Source organism: Oryctolagus cuniculus, chromosome 9, assembly GCF_051225735.1.
Source record: "Oryctolagus cuniculus isolate XC-2025 breed Fujian yellow rabbit chromosome 9, ASM5122573v1, whole genome shotgun sequence".
Lineage (NCBI taxonomy): Eukaryota > Metazoa > Chordata > Mammalia > Lagomorpha > Leporidae > Oryctolagus > Oryctolagus cuniculus.
The window spans coordinates 14519137-14537603 of record NC_142875.1 but is presented as its reverse complement, the minus strand read 5'-3'; the positions used below and the strand labels follow the sequence as shown (position 1 = coordinate 14537603).

The following is an 18467-nucleotide window of genomic DNA, read 5'->3' as shown; positions in this document are numbered from 1 at the left end:
AGAAGCGTCGTCTAAGAATGAAAAAGTGTCCCATCTAAAAAAAATAAATTCCAGTTAGGTCCGCAGACCTCCCGTATGGAACCCCATCATGAAAATTTGCTCCATGAACCAATTAGATTCCTTTAGAAAAAAAAAAAAATCTTGGCTGGTCACCCCAACTGCGTGCCACGGCCTGGGTGATGCTGATGTAGAGCCAAGGTTTAAAATGATCTCAGAGCCAAAGCGTAGACTTTGAAGGACTCCTTTAGAGAACAGGCAGCCGGGAATTAAACTCCCTCAGTACAAGGAGCTGCCGGGGGTGTCAGGACTACTCTCCACCTCACCAGGACCTGCCTCACTTTGAGGCAGAAATGAATTACTTTGCTCCACTGTCAGCCTGGGTCCAACGCCCAGGACGCGGCAGGGGCTCGGCGGACTTGAACGCTGCTCCCCGGCCTTGGCCGCCGCAGCCCAAGGCGGATCGCTCGCATTATCTACGCACCGGGCAGCCGCCGCCGCCGCAATCAGGGCGCTGGGTCCCGCGGTAGCAGGGGGCAGCGGGCAACGACGAAGAGGTCAGCCCCATGCACCCGGCTTGCTGCAGGGGTCAGGGCGTCTCTCTCGTCCCCTCAGCCACCGGGAGAGGCCGGGACCCCCAAACAAGGGCTCCGGGGGCCGGGCCTGCGCGCTACGTGGACGACCCAGAACGACCGCGGGCTGAGTAACCCCTCTTCCGGGCAAGCCCCGGGCCTGAGTCACACCCAGGGGAGGCCGGAGGGCCTGACAGACTCAGGGGGTCTGTGCAGGCCGGGAGCGGGAATGAGGCGGAAGTGGGTTCCAGAGGATCGCCGCTCCCCGAGCGTGGGGGCCAGGGTCCCCAGAGCCGAGGCGCCGGGACCCGCTCCTCAGGCTGCGGGCCGGCGGGGGAGCGGCAGCCAGCCCGCGGCGCCGAAATCTCCCGCGCTCGGGAGCAGGCCCCTCCCCCCCAGCCGACCTCACGCCCCTATGGCCGCGGCCAGGCCCGCCAGCCGGCCCCTCCCGCTGCCCCAGCGACGCGGCCCCCGGCCCCAGCCGCGCAGCGAGGCCGGCGGCCGCCACCCCCACCCCCAGCCCAGCCCGGCGGCCCGGCGCGCGCGGCCAGTGACGGCGCTGCAGGGTGCGTGGCCAATCGGCGCGGCCCCCGAGGAGGCCGCCGAGGCCCCGCCCCCCGCGGCCAGGGCCAATAGGGCGCCGGCGCCGGCAGCGGCGGCGGGGTGAGAGGTCTCGAGGCCCCGCCCCGTCCTCCCCTTTCCCCTTTGCCCCGCCCTTCCCGCCCGGCCCCCCAGCCCCGCGCCGCCGCTGGTGCCGGTCCCCGCGCTGGGCCCGCCCCCGCCCCTCCCGCCGGCCCGCCAGCGCGCCTCACGGCTCCTGTCTCCCCTCCCTCCTTCTCTCTCTCTCACGCCTAGCGCAATGGCGGCGGCCGCGGCGGAGCAGCAACAGTTCTACCTGCTCCTGGGAAACCTGCTCAGCCCAGACAATGTGGTCCGGAAACAGGCAGAGGTAACGGAGCTCGCCGCCCCCGTCCCCGCGCCCCAGCCGGCGCGCCGCCCCCTCCCCGCCGCCCGCAGCCGCGCCGGGGCCTCGGCCCCTCCGCGGCGCCGCGCAGGCCGGGCCCGGCGGGCGGCGGCCCGCAGCCCACGTGTGAGGCGGCCGGCGGCGGCGGCGGCTCCCGGGCCCTTCCGGCTCTCGGAGCCGCGGCGCCCGGCGCCAGTTACCTCCCCGCCGCCGCTCGCACACGTGCGGCCGCTGCTGACGCGCTGCCCCCACCCAGATGCGAGAGCCGGCGGCCGGGCGGGGTGTGGGTGCCGCCGGGCGCCGGGCCCCCGCCTCCCCGGGCTGCCCGCGGGCGGGAGCGGCGGCCGCCGGGCCTCGCGGACCCCCGGCTGCTGCCCGCTCGCCGCCCACGCCCGCTGTCCCTCCCTGCCGGGTCCCCGCCTCGGAAATGGGTGCCCCGCCGGGTCGCCCCTTCTCCCTCCGAGCCCTCGCCCCCCGGTCTGAATCCACCGCAGTTCGGTGAAGTTGCCTTCGGGGTTTCTTTCCAAGCAGTTTCCATCCGACTCTGCTGCGGGTTCAGACGGGATTTTCTTTGATCCCTGGAGATTTGTGGTCTCCTAGCATAAATGGGCTGTCCTGGAACTTCCGTTGTGTAACTGGGCCAGTGCCATTCAATCTAACCTGAATCCCTCCCGCCCTCTTTCTTTTTTTTTTTTAAACCACCTCTGGATCCTGGCCTCCCAGAGGTGGAGCTGTGGGTATAATAGTTTCGGGAGACATTATTTCAAATAAACCTGTAAGCAGGCTGACCCAGGAGCATCGAGATTGGGCTCCGTGGAGGAGTGGTGTCCCAGTGTCAGTGTATGTGGGTGCTTCCAGGGAAGGGAGCAACTTAGGAACTTGCCAGCGGCTTCCGCGTGCACTGTCAGAGCAAGCAGACCTTCAGACTCGATTATACAGAGTTCTTGCAACCACGTGGAGGTTCTTGTGATTCGGTGAAGTTCAGCTAAGTATTCTTACAGAGGGAGAATTGACTTGGGTATGGCTGATGAACTCAAGGCACGGGACCTCGTCTGCGTTCATGGGCCTGAAGTTTTAAAAACATTGGCTTTGAAACCACAGTGTGGAGGATGTGCTGGCCGCAGCTGGTGGTTCGAGGAAATCAACCAGAAGCTTGGTTCTGTGTGAAGCACTTTGAACTATTCTCTCTATCCTAATGACTTCTTATTGACTTAGGCGCACAGGACATGTCCCGAGTGAAAAAGTCAGCAGACCAGAATTTAGTCCTGTTCCCCAAAGGTAAAGCGCATATCAGTTTACATTCGATGGGAATACACACACTGGTCTGCAACTTGGATTTTCAACTCCGTGTATTTCGCATAACCACATGAGTTTGGTGGGGAGAGATGTATGATTTGTGCGAGTAATCCGTATGAACTCTTAAAACTAGTGTTCACTCTTAAAACTAGTCCTATACATGGAACTATATATACCTACCTTTGCATGCTTTGCCAGGTTTATTTGTAGAATACTTAAAAGTAGCACTTGTCTTCAGAAGTAATATGCATGAATTAGTCAGCACTCAGGATATGATGATGCCAAATTCTTTTTTGACGCTTTCTGCTAACTCTAAGGATAATTTTTCACCAAAACTAAGTTCTTAATCCCAACCCATAATAGAAATCTCCGTGTTTTACAAAGCAGGAAAGCATTGTAAGGAGTAAGCTAGTTTAATTCTCCTACTTCCCTCTAGTTGCTTAAGTCTCCATTGTCAAGCCTGGTGGGGAATCTCTCTTCTGTTCAACTAAATAGCAGTGTCTGGTTCAGCTTGAATTCCAATTGGTGCCTGTTGTAAATCTTCTATCACTTACATCACTTTGGGGATAGTTAGCAGCCTTCAGCACATTTTCTCTTAAAGAACAACTGGAGATGAGTGCTGTTATTCTCTTATTTATTCTCAGGAAAACATTCCTATACCACATTCTTATTTTCTTTGTGTATCCTGAGCATATATTCATTTGTAAAGGAGGTAGTGTGGCAGAGAATTTTCTTAACTTGACCAAAGAAAATACGTACTAGAAGGAAGTCTCCTGCTGCCATACATTACAGCACTAAGTTGGTCTGTAAATAGAATTTCTTGGGAAAGCAGAATATTTGAGAAGAAGTGGCATGTAAAGAGCTTAATACTCTGTTCTTTTTTGCCATACAAAATAAGCCATTTATAAGTAAACTACATAAGATTGAGTACTAAGGCATTGATACAGCAAACAAGTGTTTTCTTGTAACTAAAGCATTGGCAAGGGCTCAGTAAATATTTTTGTAATTCACTAAGTCAAAAATACTTAGTTGACACATAAATACCAAACTGTTGACTAAGGTGGCTTGTTTTATATTCAAATATGAAATCAAATACAATAAAAAACTTTTGTTAAATTTTTTTGAAATTGTTGAAGGACTTCATAACTTAAAATTATATAAAAATTAAAACTTTTCCCATTGTATAAGCCATTTGATAGGCTTTATATTATATTCCATTAAAGCTCCAAGAATTTTTTTAACTTTACAGAAAGTGTTTCTTGTATTTGAAGAAATTATTTGAATGCCTCCTAGTCTCAAAATATAATTAATATGAATAAATGATTGACATGTGCTCCAGCGTTGACTCTCCATGATATTCATGACTGGAATTTAGTATTTATTTTTTTATTCGAGAGACGGAGACAGCGCTTCCGTGGTTGGTTACTCCTGAGTCCTGATGGAAGCCAGGAGATGGGAACGCAAAGCAGGTCTCCCACTTGGGTGGCAGGGATGCCACTACTTGAGCCTTCTGCCGCCTTACAGGGTCTGCATTGGCAGGAAGCTGGAATTAGGAACTGGAGCCAGGACTTGAACCCTGGTAGTCCAGTACAGGATACAGGTGTTCTTAACTGCTGGACCAAACACCTGCCACTGGACATTTTTGTAAGACATATCTCATATATTTTATTAGTCATATGGGTAGACTGTATAATCCTATGATTATTCATTATCCAGACCTTGTTCCTCATTGGCTTTGATATAGAACATCATTGTTGATCTTTGAATTGCAGAGGATGATGTGCGAAAACTATACCCGATTGTTGCGGAGCCAGGGTATTCATAGGAGAAAGTTGCTTATCTCTGACATTTTCTCATGCTAGTTGGGATTACTATAGATATATGTGGAATGAGTGAGATGAGCTTTTCTCCTTTTTGGACAGAGAGAGAGGAAGAGAATCTTCACATCGTATGATTCTGTGAGGTGGGGTCATAGAATTGACATTTTATTTTCCACAACACCGAGGATGCTCACTGAACCTCAGGACTGACTGGTGCTGGGGGAATAGTCTCAGAAATACTGTGTACTATTTGCTGTACTTTAATATGCTAGGTACACAGGGAACAAAGGTGAAGAGACGCCAGCCCTGCCTTTGTGGAACCTAGTCTGTTTGGGCTAATAAAAAGTTACACTTTTAATTTAAAGGCTGTGTTCTTTTTGTGCAGCCGTTATCCTTGACCACTGTGTAACGTGATATTTGGGTTACCACAGTGGAACTTATCAAATGGGAAGAACCCTCTCAGGAGTCAGATGTCACTGTGCTAAACTCTCCCACCATTGGCTTTAGTTCATTATGGAGGCTGCCTGACTTTATGCTTTTATGTCTATGCTGGAGTTGGCACAGTCACACCTGTGGTTCCACCTGGGCAGGGGTAGGAGAGTCTCAAACTTGACACTGGACTTTCTGAGGGTGATAGCCTGGGAAAGAATTTCTTTTTATTTATTTATTTATTTATTTATTATTTTTTATTTTTGACAGGCAGAGTGGACAGTGAGAGAGAGAGAGACAGAGACAGAGAGAAAGGTCTTCCTTTTGCCGTTGGTTCACCCTCCAATGCCCGCCGCGGCCAGCGCACTGCGCTGATCCGAAGCCAGGAGCCAGGTACTTCTCCTGGTCTCCCATGGGGTACAGGGCCCAAGCACTTGGGCCATCCTCCACTGCACTCCCTGGCCACAGTGGAGAGCTGGCCTGGAAGAGGGGCAACTGGGACAGAATCCGGCGCCCTGACCGGGACTAGAACCTGATGTGCCGGCGCCGCTAGGCGGAGGATTAGCCTATTGAGCCAGGGCGCCGGCCAAGAATTTCTTTCAAGTACTTGATTAAGAACCCCTGGAAATTTAAGTGGTGACATGTTTGCCATCAACAGTGCATTGAGGGGCTAAGCTAGGTGCAAAGAAGAAAACTTAAAAATGAAGAAGTTGTATTGTTTTTGAGTTAACTTCAGTAAAAATTAAGTGAAAAGTCTCAAGTACATATCCATTTTTGCAGTCAGCTTGTGAACATCTTTACATAAATTATCATTTCTGGATAAATAAATTCAGACCATCTTCTCAGCTGTGAACATTTTTTGGCACAGTTTTCAGCATTGGTAGGTTCCTAAGTGATTTTTACTAGAACAGAACTGGGGAGTTTCAGATCTTCAATTCTCCTTTCCGCCAGATCAGTCCTTCCTCAGAATGAGACATGTTGAAGATGTTTGGAAGCTGTGTGTCACTGCGTAAATACTTTTTTTTTTTTTTTAAAGATTGATTTATTTTACTTGAAAGTCTCAGTTACACAGAGAGAGTCTTCCATCCGCTGGTTCACTCCCCAGATGGCTGCAACTGCCAAAGCTGTGCCAATCAGGAGCCAGGAGCTTCTTCCAGGTCTCCCATGTGGGTGCAGGGGCCCAAGGACTTGGGCCATCTTCTACTGCTTTCCCAGGCCATAGCAGAGAGCTGGATCGGAAGTGGAGCAGCTGGGACCCAAATCGGCACCCATCTGGGATGCCGGCCCTGCAGGCTTCGGCTTTACCTGCTATGCTACAGCACCGGCCCCGCTGCATAAATACTTGTAGGCCTGATTGTTAAGTGGGGGTAAAAGCCCAGAGCTTTTAGTGCAGGGGCATTTTGAGTGTGGTTGGCTTCAGAAGACCAGAGTTCTGTCTGCTCTTTATTGTCTGATCTTGGCAAGTCATTTAACTTGTAAGTCTTTATTACCTCATCTGTCGATATCTCAGGGATACCAGTGAGCACTTAGAAGGCATAAGGGAGATGTGATTTCAGAGTAGTAGCCTTATTCTTCCTCCTTTGCCACTTCGGTCCAGAGAAGCCAGAGAGATTGTAGAGTTGTGGTAACAGCGAGAGAGCAGGCAACCTCTTTGTGAACTCAGACTGCTAAGAAATTAATGTCATCTGCATTACACCCTTAAAGTGGATAGATGAGAGTGGGTCATCGTTTGCTAAGAGGCTTCTAAGGAAAGACAATTCCAGTGTGCTCTAATTCATTGCTTTTCCATAGTAAAAGACTGCCTTTTTTTTTTTTTTAAACAGGCAGAGTGGACAGTGAGACAGAGAGAAAGGTCTTCCTTTTGCCGTTGGTTCACCCTCCAATGGCCGCTGCGGCCGGCACACCGGGCTGATCCAAAGCCAGGAGCCAGGTGCTTCTCCTGGTCTCCCATGGGGTGCAGTAGCCACTAGCCCTCTGTCTTACTGAGACCTTCAAACACAACGCGTGTGACCAGGGAAGGAACATTTTAACTGCATTTTGGGATGTCTTTAGTGGATGCACAGTGCAGGGTTACAGAATACAGCCTACCTGCACGGTCAGCTGCCCTGCAGAGTCAGAAATTCCACCTCTGAAACCTTGAAGACTTTTTTTTTTTTTTTTTTTTTTTGACAGGCAGAGTGGACAGTGAGAGAGAGAGCGACAGAGAGAAGGGCCTTCCTTTGCCGTTGGTTCACCCTCCAATGGCCGCCGTGGCTGGCGTGCTGCAGCCGGCGCACCGCGCTGATCCGATGGCAGGAGCCAGGTGCTTCTCCTGGTCTCCCATGGGTACAGGGCCCAAGCACTTGGGCCATCCTCCACTGCACTCCCTGGCCACAGCAGAGAGCTGGCCTGGAAGAGGGGCGACCGGGACAGAATCCGGTGCCCCGACCGGGACTAGAACCCCGTGTGCCGGCGCCGCTAGGTGGGAAGATTAGCCTATTAATCTCCGGCGCCAGCCAAGACTGCCATTCCTTTTTTTTTTTTTTTTTTTTTTTTTTTTTTTTAAGATTTAATTTATTTATTTGAAAGTCAGGGCTACAGAGAGAGGTAAAGAGAGTGAGAGAGGTCTTCCATCCGCTGGTTCACTCCCCAGATGGCAGCAACAGCCGGAGCAACACAGATCCAAAGAAGGGACCCAGGAGCTTCTTACAGCTCTCCCACATGGGTGCAGGGGCCCAAGGACTAGGGCCGTCTTCTCCTGCTTTCCCAGGCCATAGCAGAGAGCTGGATCGGAAGAGGAGTAGCCAGGACCAGAACCGGCGCCCACATGGGATGCTGGCACCTCAAGCCAGGGCTTTAACCCGCTGCGCCACAGCGCTGGCCCCAAGACTGCCATTCTTAAGAGTGGCACATGAGTCTGTTTTTCTTAAACTTTGGTAGACAACATGCAGTGTGTCTTGTTTTTTTGTTCATTTTGACAGTCTCTTAATATCAACTTTCTATTGTTGTTTTGTCCTGATTTTTACATTATTAACAGAAAAGGAGAAACATATCCTGAGTCACACAACTTTTAGCTAATAGGTCTAGAAATGATATTAAAGTCTCCTGGCCGGATTTCTCCTCTCCATATTCATTTATCTGTGTACCTAATACGGTGTTTGTATAATTCCTTGCTTGAAAGAAAATGCAGCTTGAAGAATTCGAATGCTTTCCCTTTTTCTGATACTTGATGGGCCCGTATTTGTACCATAGTAGCTTAGACTACATCTGACAGTTTGTTTGGCCCTTCTCAGGCCTGGAGTTTTATTAGCTAGGAACTATGCATGGGGAAAACATGAATACACATACCAAATATTGATGGAGGAGAGGTGGGTAGAATGGAACTTGATAACTAAAGCCTTGCACATCCTCGTTTTCCCACTCTATCTAGAGCAGTCATGGGTTCACAGCAGGCCTAGATTAAAGGACTTCTCACATTCCCGTGCATTGATCCTTGCCACTTTTCATTTCGTTTTCTGACAAACTGTAACCTTCAATTTTCTTTTTCCTATAGGAAACCTATGAAAATATCCCGGGCCAGTCAAAGATCACATTCCTCTTACAAGCCATCAGAAATACAGCCGCTGCGGAGGAGGTACTGCCTGAGTCTGGGGACATTAGAGGAGGGTCAGGATGGAGAATCAGAATTGTTGTTCACTGCAGAGACGTTGCTAGAACTTGGAACTTGCTGTTTGCTAAAAGCTATGTAGGAGTTCCTGTACTAAAAATGAGAATTTTCTTAGAAGATGATAAGTTCAAAGTAGATGAAGTTAATGGTTTTATAAATAAGTTTTAAATGATTTCTGCAGCTATAAAAATTATGTTTATTGACATAGTTCATTCTAAAGGAGGAAATTCTTTCAGCATTTCAATGTTACCAGATGTTTTGAAAAAATACATTTATATCTGTCTTAAATGTATGCTTTGAGCCTTCTCTGGTTGAAGCATATGTGCTGAAGATGTGCTCAAAAACACATTCTAGAATTCTTTAAAAATGGATTTTAGCGGCCAGCATTGTGGTGTAGTGGATAAAGCTGCTACCTGTGACATCAGCATCCCATGTAGTTGCCAGCTCCCTGCTAATGGCCTGGGGAAAGCAGCAGAAGAGGCCTCAAGGGTTTGAGCCCCTGCCACTCATGTGGGAGACTCCTGGCTCTTGGCTTCAGTCTGGCCCAGCCCTGGCAGTTGCAGCCACCGGAGGAGTGAACCAGCGGATGGAAGAGCTGTATGTCACTCTGACTTTGAAATAATTGAATAAATCTTTGTTTTTAACAAGGGATTTTAGCGAATTACCTGCTGTCCCAAATTCATATTTGGATGGATTTTAAGAATTCTCTTTTTTCTGATAAATCAGTATTATTCCCAAGTTTTGTAGTTTACTGCTGTCCTATATAATTAGTAGCTAATTTTATTTTTTTCTTCCTTATAAAGCAGTGTCTTCATAAATATTGAGTGTCAAAGAATATCTTTACTTTGGAGAAAATGTCAAAATACTGAAGTCTAAAGAGCTTCTCTACCTAGGAAACATTTCATTTATAGTTGGTAAAGTTTCTTTGCTAATAATTGCATTGTAAGCAAATGCTTTTGCTAATACTTGATGGAAATTAAATCAGACCTAACTTTTACATAGTGTTTCTCCTGACTTCTTGTCTGCGAATATTGGGAGTTTGTTATCCCCTTATAGCACATATAAAACATTATACAAATGCTACAGAGTTTTAAAATAGATTATAAAAGGCTTTTTATTTGTTTTAATTTTTTAAAAGATGTATTTATTTACATGAGAGGCAGAGTTACAGATACAGGGAGAGGCAAAGAGCCTCTGTCAGCTGGTTCATTCCCTAAATGACCACAATGACAAGTTTGGCCTATCCAAAGTCAGGAGCCAGGAGTTTCCTTCGAGTCTCCCATGTGGATGCAGGGGCCAAGCACCTGGGCAGTTTTCCTCTGCTTTCCCAGGCCAAAAGCAAAGAGCTGGATTGGAAGAAGGGTAGCCAAGACACGAACCAGCACCCACGTGGGATGCCAGTGCCGCAGGTGGAGGTCTAACCTACTACACCATAGCGCCGGCCCCTATGTTTTATTTTTTTAAAGTCTGTATAAAATCCTGTTTTAATTTGAGTGAAGAAATGGATGGTGGTGAATTAGCCTCAGCATCTTGATTTGTGGCTTCAGAGGTTTTAGCATTTGTGTGAGAAGAGCTGCACACTATTTTCAAACATTTTTATAAAAATTTTAACCACTTTGAATTCTTTATATAGAGCATATGTTAGACTTGTTAAAATTTTTTGCAACCTACCATAAACTATTCAATATAAAGATTTCCCAGGGAAAAGTAATAGAGGAAAAAAATGGCAAATTTTATTTGTATAGCCTAACTTTTTCTTGTTGGTCACAGTCCCAAAGTATAGTGATAATGAGTAGTAACAATCTGGAAAAAACTGAGAGCAGGAGAGATAGGGTTTGGTGTTCTCAATGGTTTATTGGTTTGATAAGATAAATTTTTAGAATGATGGTTGTCTCAGCTACTGTTTTATACAGAAAATGTCAAACTTAAATGTATTCCTCAGATTTTTAAATGTGATTTACAAAGTATTGAGATTGATGAGCACTTTAAGGTATGGAGAACTTGCAATGTTTGCATGAAAAGATAGATTTCATAGCCTTTTATATAAAGTGCTCATGAAAGGGCAGTTATATAACAAGATAGGCCCGGCTGGGAGCCTGAGGTTAGGTGGTAGACACTTCTGTTATAGAATGAAAACCAGATGGATTGGCAGGAAGGAAAAGAGCACTAGGCTTTGTGGTGTAAGATTTGCTTTTCCTCCAAAGACTATTCCATATAGGAATTAAGGATAGGCTTATAGTGGAGATACGTGTTCCTGCTTGAATTCTAGTGTTTAGGAGTTTCCCTCTACTGCAAGGAAAAATGCTTAGTAGGTGGCACTTGCTATACAGTAGCCTGATGTTAACTTTGATTTACAAGCAAAGTGCTTTGGAGACGGATTATAAAAATAGAGTGGTGAAATACGTCAACGGCACAGTGAATCTAGTTTGTTGGAAATATTTCCTCGAGTAAGACATGAAGTTATTAACAGTGTTATCTATTTATAGGCGAGACAAATGGCTGCCGTTCTCCTCAGACGTCTTTTGTCCTCTGCATTTGATGAAGTCTATCCAGCTCTTCCGTCTGAGGTCCAGACTGCCATCAAGAGTGAACTACTGATGATTATACAGATGGAAACACAATCTAGCATGAGGAAGAAAATTTGTGATATTGCTGCAGAACTGGCCAGGAATTTAATAGGTACATATGAAAATCCACCTCATAGGTTTTAGAAAAAGTGGTTATGTCCTTCCTTTTTCTTTCAGTGGAAGATTGATTCATGGGTACATGAGTACCATTTCTTTTGTTCAGAGTGAGTGCTTTTGGAGCCATAAGTTACAACTGTTTGTGAAATGTCATTAGTACTTAATTCTATGTGGGAAAGTAGTTTGCTTGCAAATTACCAGTTATGTTTCCTTCTTAGTGTGTAAAGTTTTACGAGCATGGGCTACTTAATGATATAACCTACTTCTTAGCTTCAACCTGCCAGTTGAAGTACAACTCTGTGGGCACCAGGTGCTTTTGATATTACATATGTATTTTGATAAATTATATACGTATGCTATTAATGCTTTACTACCTTGTATGTTATAAAATGCCCAGAAATATTTTTAAAGAATTAGATAAAAAGAAATACATTTACACACCATAAAAATCCTTTTCAGTCAACCAGAAATGTTAATACAATTGAATGTTCTTTGCAGATTGTTTTGATAGGATCCATACATATACATATACATATACATATACTTACAAACTCTGTTCATTCAGATGACATTTTAGTAGTTGAGAAGGATACCTCAAGAAGATAAGGAGTAGATGAGAGAATATTGTTGATTGTGCTTAGTACATGGTGACAGTCATTTTAAGTAGCTTAGCAAGTTCTATACTCAGATTTTAAGCATGCAGATGTGAATTTTTATAGGTGACGTTATTTCTCATTCAGAATCACTGAAGGGGCAGGGGTTGGGCACAGTGGTTAAGATGCTGAGTTGAGGCTCACACATCCCTTATTGGAGTGCCTGGGTTCAAGCCCTGGCTCTCCTCCTTATTCTAGCTTCCTGGGAGGTAGAGGTGTTGATGCAAGCAATTGGGTCCCTCCCCATATGGGAGACCAAGGTTGCGTTCCGCACTCCCATCTTCAGCAGGCCCAACCCCAGCTCTTGTAGGTGTTTGGAGAGTGAACCAGCAGATAAGAACCCTTGTCTGTGTCTTTGCTTCTCAGATAAATAAATACTTGAAGAAATCACTTAATAGAAACATTTCCAAGAATGCTTTTTTGCAGGTTGTATTTTCTAAGTTTTTCATTTATTTGGGGGTAGAGTGACAGAGAAAGATCTTCCATCTGCTGGTTCACTCCCAAAATGGCTGAAGCAGCTGGGGTTGTGCCAGGGCCAAAGCCAGGAGCTACTTCTGGGTCTCCCATGTTGGTGCAGAGGCCCAAGCACTTTGGTCATCTTCCTGCAGTTTCCCAGGCGTGTTAGCAGGGAGCTGGGTTGGAAGTGGAGTAGCCAGGACTTGAACCGGCACCCATATGGGATGCTGGCACTGTAGGCCTTGGCTTAATCTGCTGTGCTACAGTCAGCCCCTTGTAGATTTTTTTAAAGCATTTCTTTGAGTTCCCCTCAAAGCTTACCTTTACGTTGAAGAGACAGATTAAGATGTTTAGTTTTATTTTTTAATGTCACCTAAGCAGCACACTTATCATTTGTTGAGAGTTCTCAAATGCAAGGAAAATTTTAGTAAGAAAAAGTCTATAACTCATCTTTAAAGGCTGTAACTCCTTGTGACAGTATAACCAGTGAGTCTTATAAATAGTACAGTGGGTTTTTATGGTTACTCATTTACAAAGTTTCATTAAAAATTTTTAAACCTTATTTGAGAATAAGCATAGGGATACCATCTGTAAAGTGTAAGCCCCTCTATGGGTCATAGGATTCCTGCTCCATTTAGAAAGTGATCATTACTTGGGGCCAGTGCCATGGCTCATTTGGCTAATCTTCTGCCTGCGGCAGAGTTCCGGTTGCTCCTCTTCCAGTCCAGCTCTCTGCTGTGGCCTGGGAAAGCAGTGAGGATGGCCCAAGTGCTTGGGCCCCTGCACTCCATGGGAGACCAGGATAAGTACCTGGCTCTTTACCTAGTTATTAACAATATAACTAGTGTGTATATCCAACCAGTCATATCTATATAGAATTACAAATGCTGCCTTTTCAAATGCCACTCCATAGAAATAACCACTGTTAAAATCTATGGCCATGTGATCCACATATATAGTTTTGTTGTGTTCTTAACTAGATTATGATGGCATTTTGTGGTTTAGGAACTTAATTTTGCGAGAATTTTTAGAATACAGAGGCAAGTGGCATGTTCCATTGCTGCGTGTTTTGAGTGAAGCTTATGAAATGGAAGATTTCGTCTTTAACCTTCTGAAGTTTGCCTTCTGCACCTTATGCCCAGGTTTCTTTACTTTTTAGATGAGGATGGCAACAACCAGTGGCCTGAAGGGCTGAAGTTCCTTTTCGACTCAGTCAGCTCTCAGAATATGGGTCTGCGGGAGGCTGCTCTGCACATTTTCTGGTAAATTCCGTGATCTGAGTCTGTGCAATATCCCCTGTCCAAGCACATTTCAATTAATGGGTTTAGCATAGTTTAACTGTTTAGATTTAAAATAAAAATAATACCTTTAGGGATGGGCATTTGACCTAGCAGTTCAGACACTGGTCGAGGTGCTTGCATCCCACTGTGATTGCCTGGGTTCAAGTCCCTGCTGCATTCCTGGCTCCAGCTTCCTGCTGATCTGCGTACTGCGAGGCAGCAGGTGAAGTCTCGGGGTTGACTCTGCCACTCAAATGGGAGACTGGGATTCAGTTTCCAGCTCCCAACCAGTTGGGGAGGGAGTGAACCAGCAGATAGAAGTTCACTCTGACACCTTCTCTCAAGTAAAAATAATGTATAAGAGTTTTTAAATTGGTACTAAACATTTTTTTAGAGTAATTCCTTTAGGTAAGGTTTAGGTTCGTGTTGAAAACAAAATTGGGAAAACTTTCACATTATGAGCCTTTCTTTATGTAATAAAAGTTCTTATTTTCTTTTTGTCACTTATGATTCTGAAAGTTTTTTTGAGTGATTTCTTCACCCTTTGTTTGGAGATTAACACACTACCAGTTGTAACTTTTTTTTTTCCCTAAAAATTTATTCATTTGAAAGGCAGAGTTACAGAGAGGCAGAGAGAGATCCCCCATCCACTGGTCCACTCCCCAACTGGCTGCAACAGCCAGACCTGGAATGATCCGAAGCCAGGAGCTTCTTCTGGATTGCCCATGTGGCTTCAGGGACCCAAGGACTTGAGCCATCTTTTACTGCTTTCCCAGGCCATAGCAGAGAGCTGGATTGGAAGTGGACTCAAACTTGTTCCCATATGGGATGCTGGCACTGCAGGCAGCAGTTTTACTCACTGCACCACAGCACCAGCCTACCGGTTGTAACTCTTAAAGGCCTCTTTAAGAGCTTGTGTTGGCGTAGTGGGTTAACTTGCTGTCTGCAACACTGGCGTCCCATATTGGCACTGGTTCATGTTTTGTCTGCTCTACTTCCAATCCAGCTCTGTGTTAATGGCCTGGAGAAAGCAACATAAGATGGCCCAAGTGTTTGGGCCCTTGCCACCTACACAGGAGACCCTGAAGAAGAACACTATAACAATGATTTTTGGGGAAGAGAATGCTATTGAATTCGCATTATGTTTCTGGACCTTGTGTGGCAAAGTTTTTCTTTTTTAAGATTTATTTATGAGTTACAGAGAAAGAAAGAGGGAGACACAGAGAGAGATCTTCCATTCGCTGGTTTATTACCCAGATAGCCACAGTTGCTATGGCCTGGCCAGGCCGAAGCCAGGAGCTTCATCTGGGTCTCCCACATGAGTGGCAAGAGACATCTTGGGGCCTTTTTCTGCTGCTCTCCCAGGCCATTAGCAGGGAGCTGGATTGGAAGTGGAGCAGCTAGGATAGAAACCAGCACCCAAATGGGATGCCAACCTCACAAGCCTGCGGCCTTATCTACTACACCACAGCACTAGCACCCAGCTTTGTAGATACTTCAACAATTTGTCTACATATTTATAAACAAATGGGCCAAGTTTAGAATTAGGTGATTATTTTAACCCCTACTGTGTTAGATAATAGTTTTCTGTTACCTGTAAGATATGACTAATATGTTGAATTTGCAGCTTTTCAAGATCATATGCATTTTAGACATTAAATAAGGTACTGCTTTAGTTGTTAGCTATATCTTGTTTGTATCAGCAAGCCAGGTTGGGAAATTCATCAAATTGCATACGTAATTTAAAGTAGAGCAGAACTTGGATTCCCTGGGACACCAAGTGTAGGAGCAGATGGTCAGAAAACACAGTCATTCTTGTCCCATCCTGTAGTCCAACTCAGTGTCCAGCTGAGATGGTGATAAGAACAAAGCTTGGGTCTGGAAATGGGCTGCTGAGAACCTCTGCTCCTTGTCTGACCTCTCTAGTATGTTCACTTCCATTCACCCAACAGAAAGTGCTTAGAGCCAGAGCGTGGAGTGATGATGATCAACCAAGGAATAATCTTGAATCAGGAAAATGTTCATTAGTTCGCGTTTTACTAAGATATAATAGTAAGATGTTTAATAATATAAAATATAAAGAGTGCTTTGAATCATTTTTTAGGAACTTTCCTGGAATTTTTGGGAACCAACAACAGCACTATTTAGACGTCATCAAGCGGATGCTAGTTCAATGTATGCAAGATCAGGAATATCCATTGGTAAATAATTTCAATTCCACTAATATTAGCATGTAATATAATCTGACTTGTGAAAGAAAGCAGTATGTTAGACTATTTTTACTTATATACCTTAAAATACAAATGCTAGTTTTACTGATTAAAAAAAAAATCTCCTAATGATTAAAAAATGTCTCATGTTTGCCATTTTTACTTTGCATTTTAGATCAGGACATTATCTGCTAGAGCTACAGCTGCATTTATACTTGCAAATGAGCACAATGTTACTCTGTTCAAACATTTTGCAGACTTGTTACCCGGATTCTTACAGGTAAGAAAACCGTATAAAATAAATCATAATTACATTCTGTAGAGTTTGTTTAAATTCTCATCAGTTTTGTAGTGCATTTATTCCATAAATATTTGTCATATGCTGGCACTCAGGATACAGCAATGAACAAAGCTTGCACATCTCTGTCCCCACTGAGCACACATATATTGCTTTGGAAAAACTTCTTTAATCTCTTAATATTCAGAGCTATAAAATTTTCCTGTAATACAAATAGAATAAATAGTCATATGCTTATCACTGAATGAATTACATAGGGTTCTTCTATAAACCATATAGCCTTGAGATTTAGTGCCTGTTTTATGTAAAGAGAAGTTAAGGAAGAGAAGATCAAAAACTTTTCCCAGATCATAGTTGCAGTAAGTGGTAGAATCACAGTTTGAATTCATGTATCAGGCTGCATAGTTCTTGCTGTTAACTATGGGGCTTTTAACGGTTCACATTATGAAGTAAGCAGTTTATGGTTAATTCACTGTGTTAGTAGTTCCCAAGGATAAATCAATGTTACCTTCTGCCAGAATAAAATCGAGCAGGTTGGAGTTGTGATTCTCAACCTTGTGAAACATGTAAACTCCCTTTTTTGCCACATATTGTAACTTCTCACATACTTTATTAAATGCAAAGGTAACATAACTCATGTACCCACAAGATTTTTTAAAAATGCCATTTTATGGTTATAAGTAAATACAAAGAAGACCTAAAAAGAGGTTAATATAAAGTGGCCTGCTTTTTCCAGGCATTACTACAGTAAAAGGCATGCTAGAGTAGGTGATTGCTAAATGACCCAAATGCAGCAGCTACAGCTGAACTGATAAAGGGCTGTCATTGCCACCACAGTTGCTGTTACTTCTAAGACTGTTAACAAGCTTCCCTGAAATTGTGAGGTCCTTGATTTACATAGCAGCAACATTTGCTGCGGAGGAAGTACTTTGTGACTTGGGTTCAGATTATTGAGAGAGATTTTCCATTTTCATTAACATGGGTTATCATATGAAATGCATGCTGAGAAGATCACGAGTCACTTATAAGTGTTTGTCTCAGATACAGGGCATCTAGTGTCGTTGGCATTTGCCCGTTCTCAGTCACATGATAACCGAGAAATATCTTGAGAACCACTGAGTTAGAAAGGATTTAGAAGAGCTAAAATTGGTTTCCACGTGATAAAAAGTTAATAACAGGATTTAGTGGCTCTTCTCTCCCCTTACTGTCACTCTGTGATGATACTGTAGATCTGTGATAAAACGTTAACTGTGATGTGCTATCATTTTAATTGTTCATCATCTAAAATCTCAAATTACTATTTAAATCTAATCCCAGAGATTTTTTCTTCCTCTGGGTTTTTAAAGTAAGTTGAAATGCTCGAGACTGCTAGTAGTTGTTATTCTGGAAGACACTGCTAGATAAAACATGCATCCTGAATCCCATAGTGATCCAGCTTAACACTAATAAAGGAAGAAGGGAGCTGGTGTTGTGCAGTGCAATGCCGACATCCCACATCAGAGGACCAATTCAAGTACCAGCCACTCTGGCTTTCAGTCCAGCTTCCTGCTAATGTGCCTGAAAAAGCAACAGTTCATGGCTCAGGTACTTTGGCTCCTGCCGCTCATGTGTGAGACCAGGATGAAGTTCTGGCTCCTGGCTTCCACCTGGCCCAAACCTGGCAGTTGAAACCATTTGGGGAGTGAACCAGTGGTTGGGATATGAATCAGTCTACCCCTCCCTCCCTCCCTCTCCCTCTCTCTCTCTCTCCCCCTCCCTCCCTCCCTCCCTCTGATTCTGCCGTTCAGATAAATAAATAGACCTTTGAAAGGGAAAAAAATATAGTGGGCAGTATTAGACACTCCAACTGTATCATAAAATCTGCAGGGGCCAGCGCTGTGGTGGAGCAGGTAAAGCCTCTGCCTGCAGTGCCAGCAACCCATATGAGCCCTGGTTGGAGTCCCAGCTGCTCCACTTCCAATCCAGCTACCTGCCTAATGTACCTGGGAGAGCAGTAGAAGATAGTCCATGTTCTTGGGTCCCTGCACCCACGTGGGATACCTGGAGGAGTCTCCTGACTTCAAATCAGCCTAGCTCCAGCCCTTGTGGCCATTTGGGGAGTGGGCCAGAGGATGGAGCATCAATCTCTCTTTCTCTCTCTCTGCTACTTTACCTTTCAAATA

At 45.1% G+C, this 18467-nt stretch overlaps 1 protein-coding gene across 1 annotated transcript in view; it reads left to right on the top strand.

The window, feature by feature from the left end:
- Positions 1-1275: 1275 nt before the first annotated feature.
- IPO5 (importin 5) overlaps positions 1276-18467 on the top strand; it is a 44412-nt gene continuing 27220 nt past the window's right edge. Inside the window, exons 1-6 of the mRNA XM_070048674.2 lie at positions 1276-1518; positions 8611-8691; positions 11211-11403; positions 13677-13779; positions 15902-15998; positions 16183-16287. Coding sequence (XP_069904775.2) covers positions 1429-1518; positions 8611-8691; positions 11211-11403; positions 13677-13779; positions 15902-15998; positions 16183-16287 — 669 coding nt within the window. The 5' untranslated portion in view covers positions 1276-1428. The remainder of the gene's footprint in view (positions 1519-8610; positions 8692-11210; positions 11404-13676; positions 13780-15901; positions 15999-16182; positions 16288-18467) is intronic.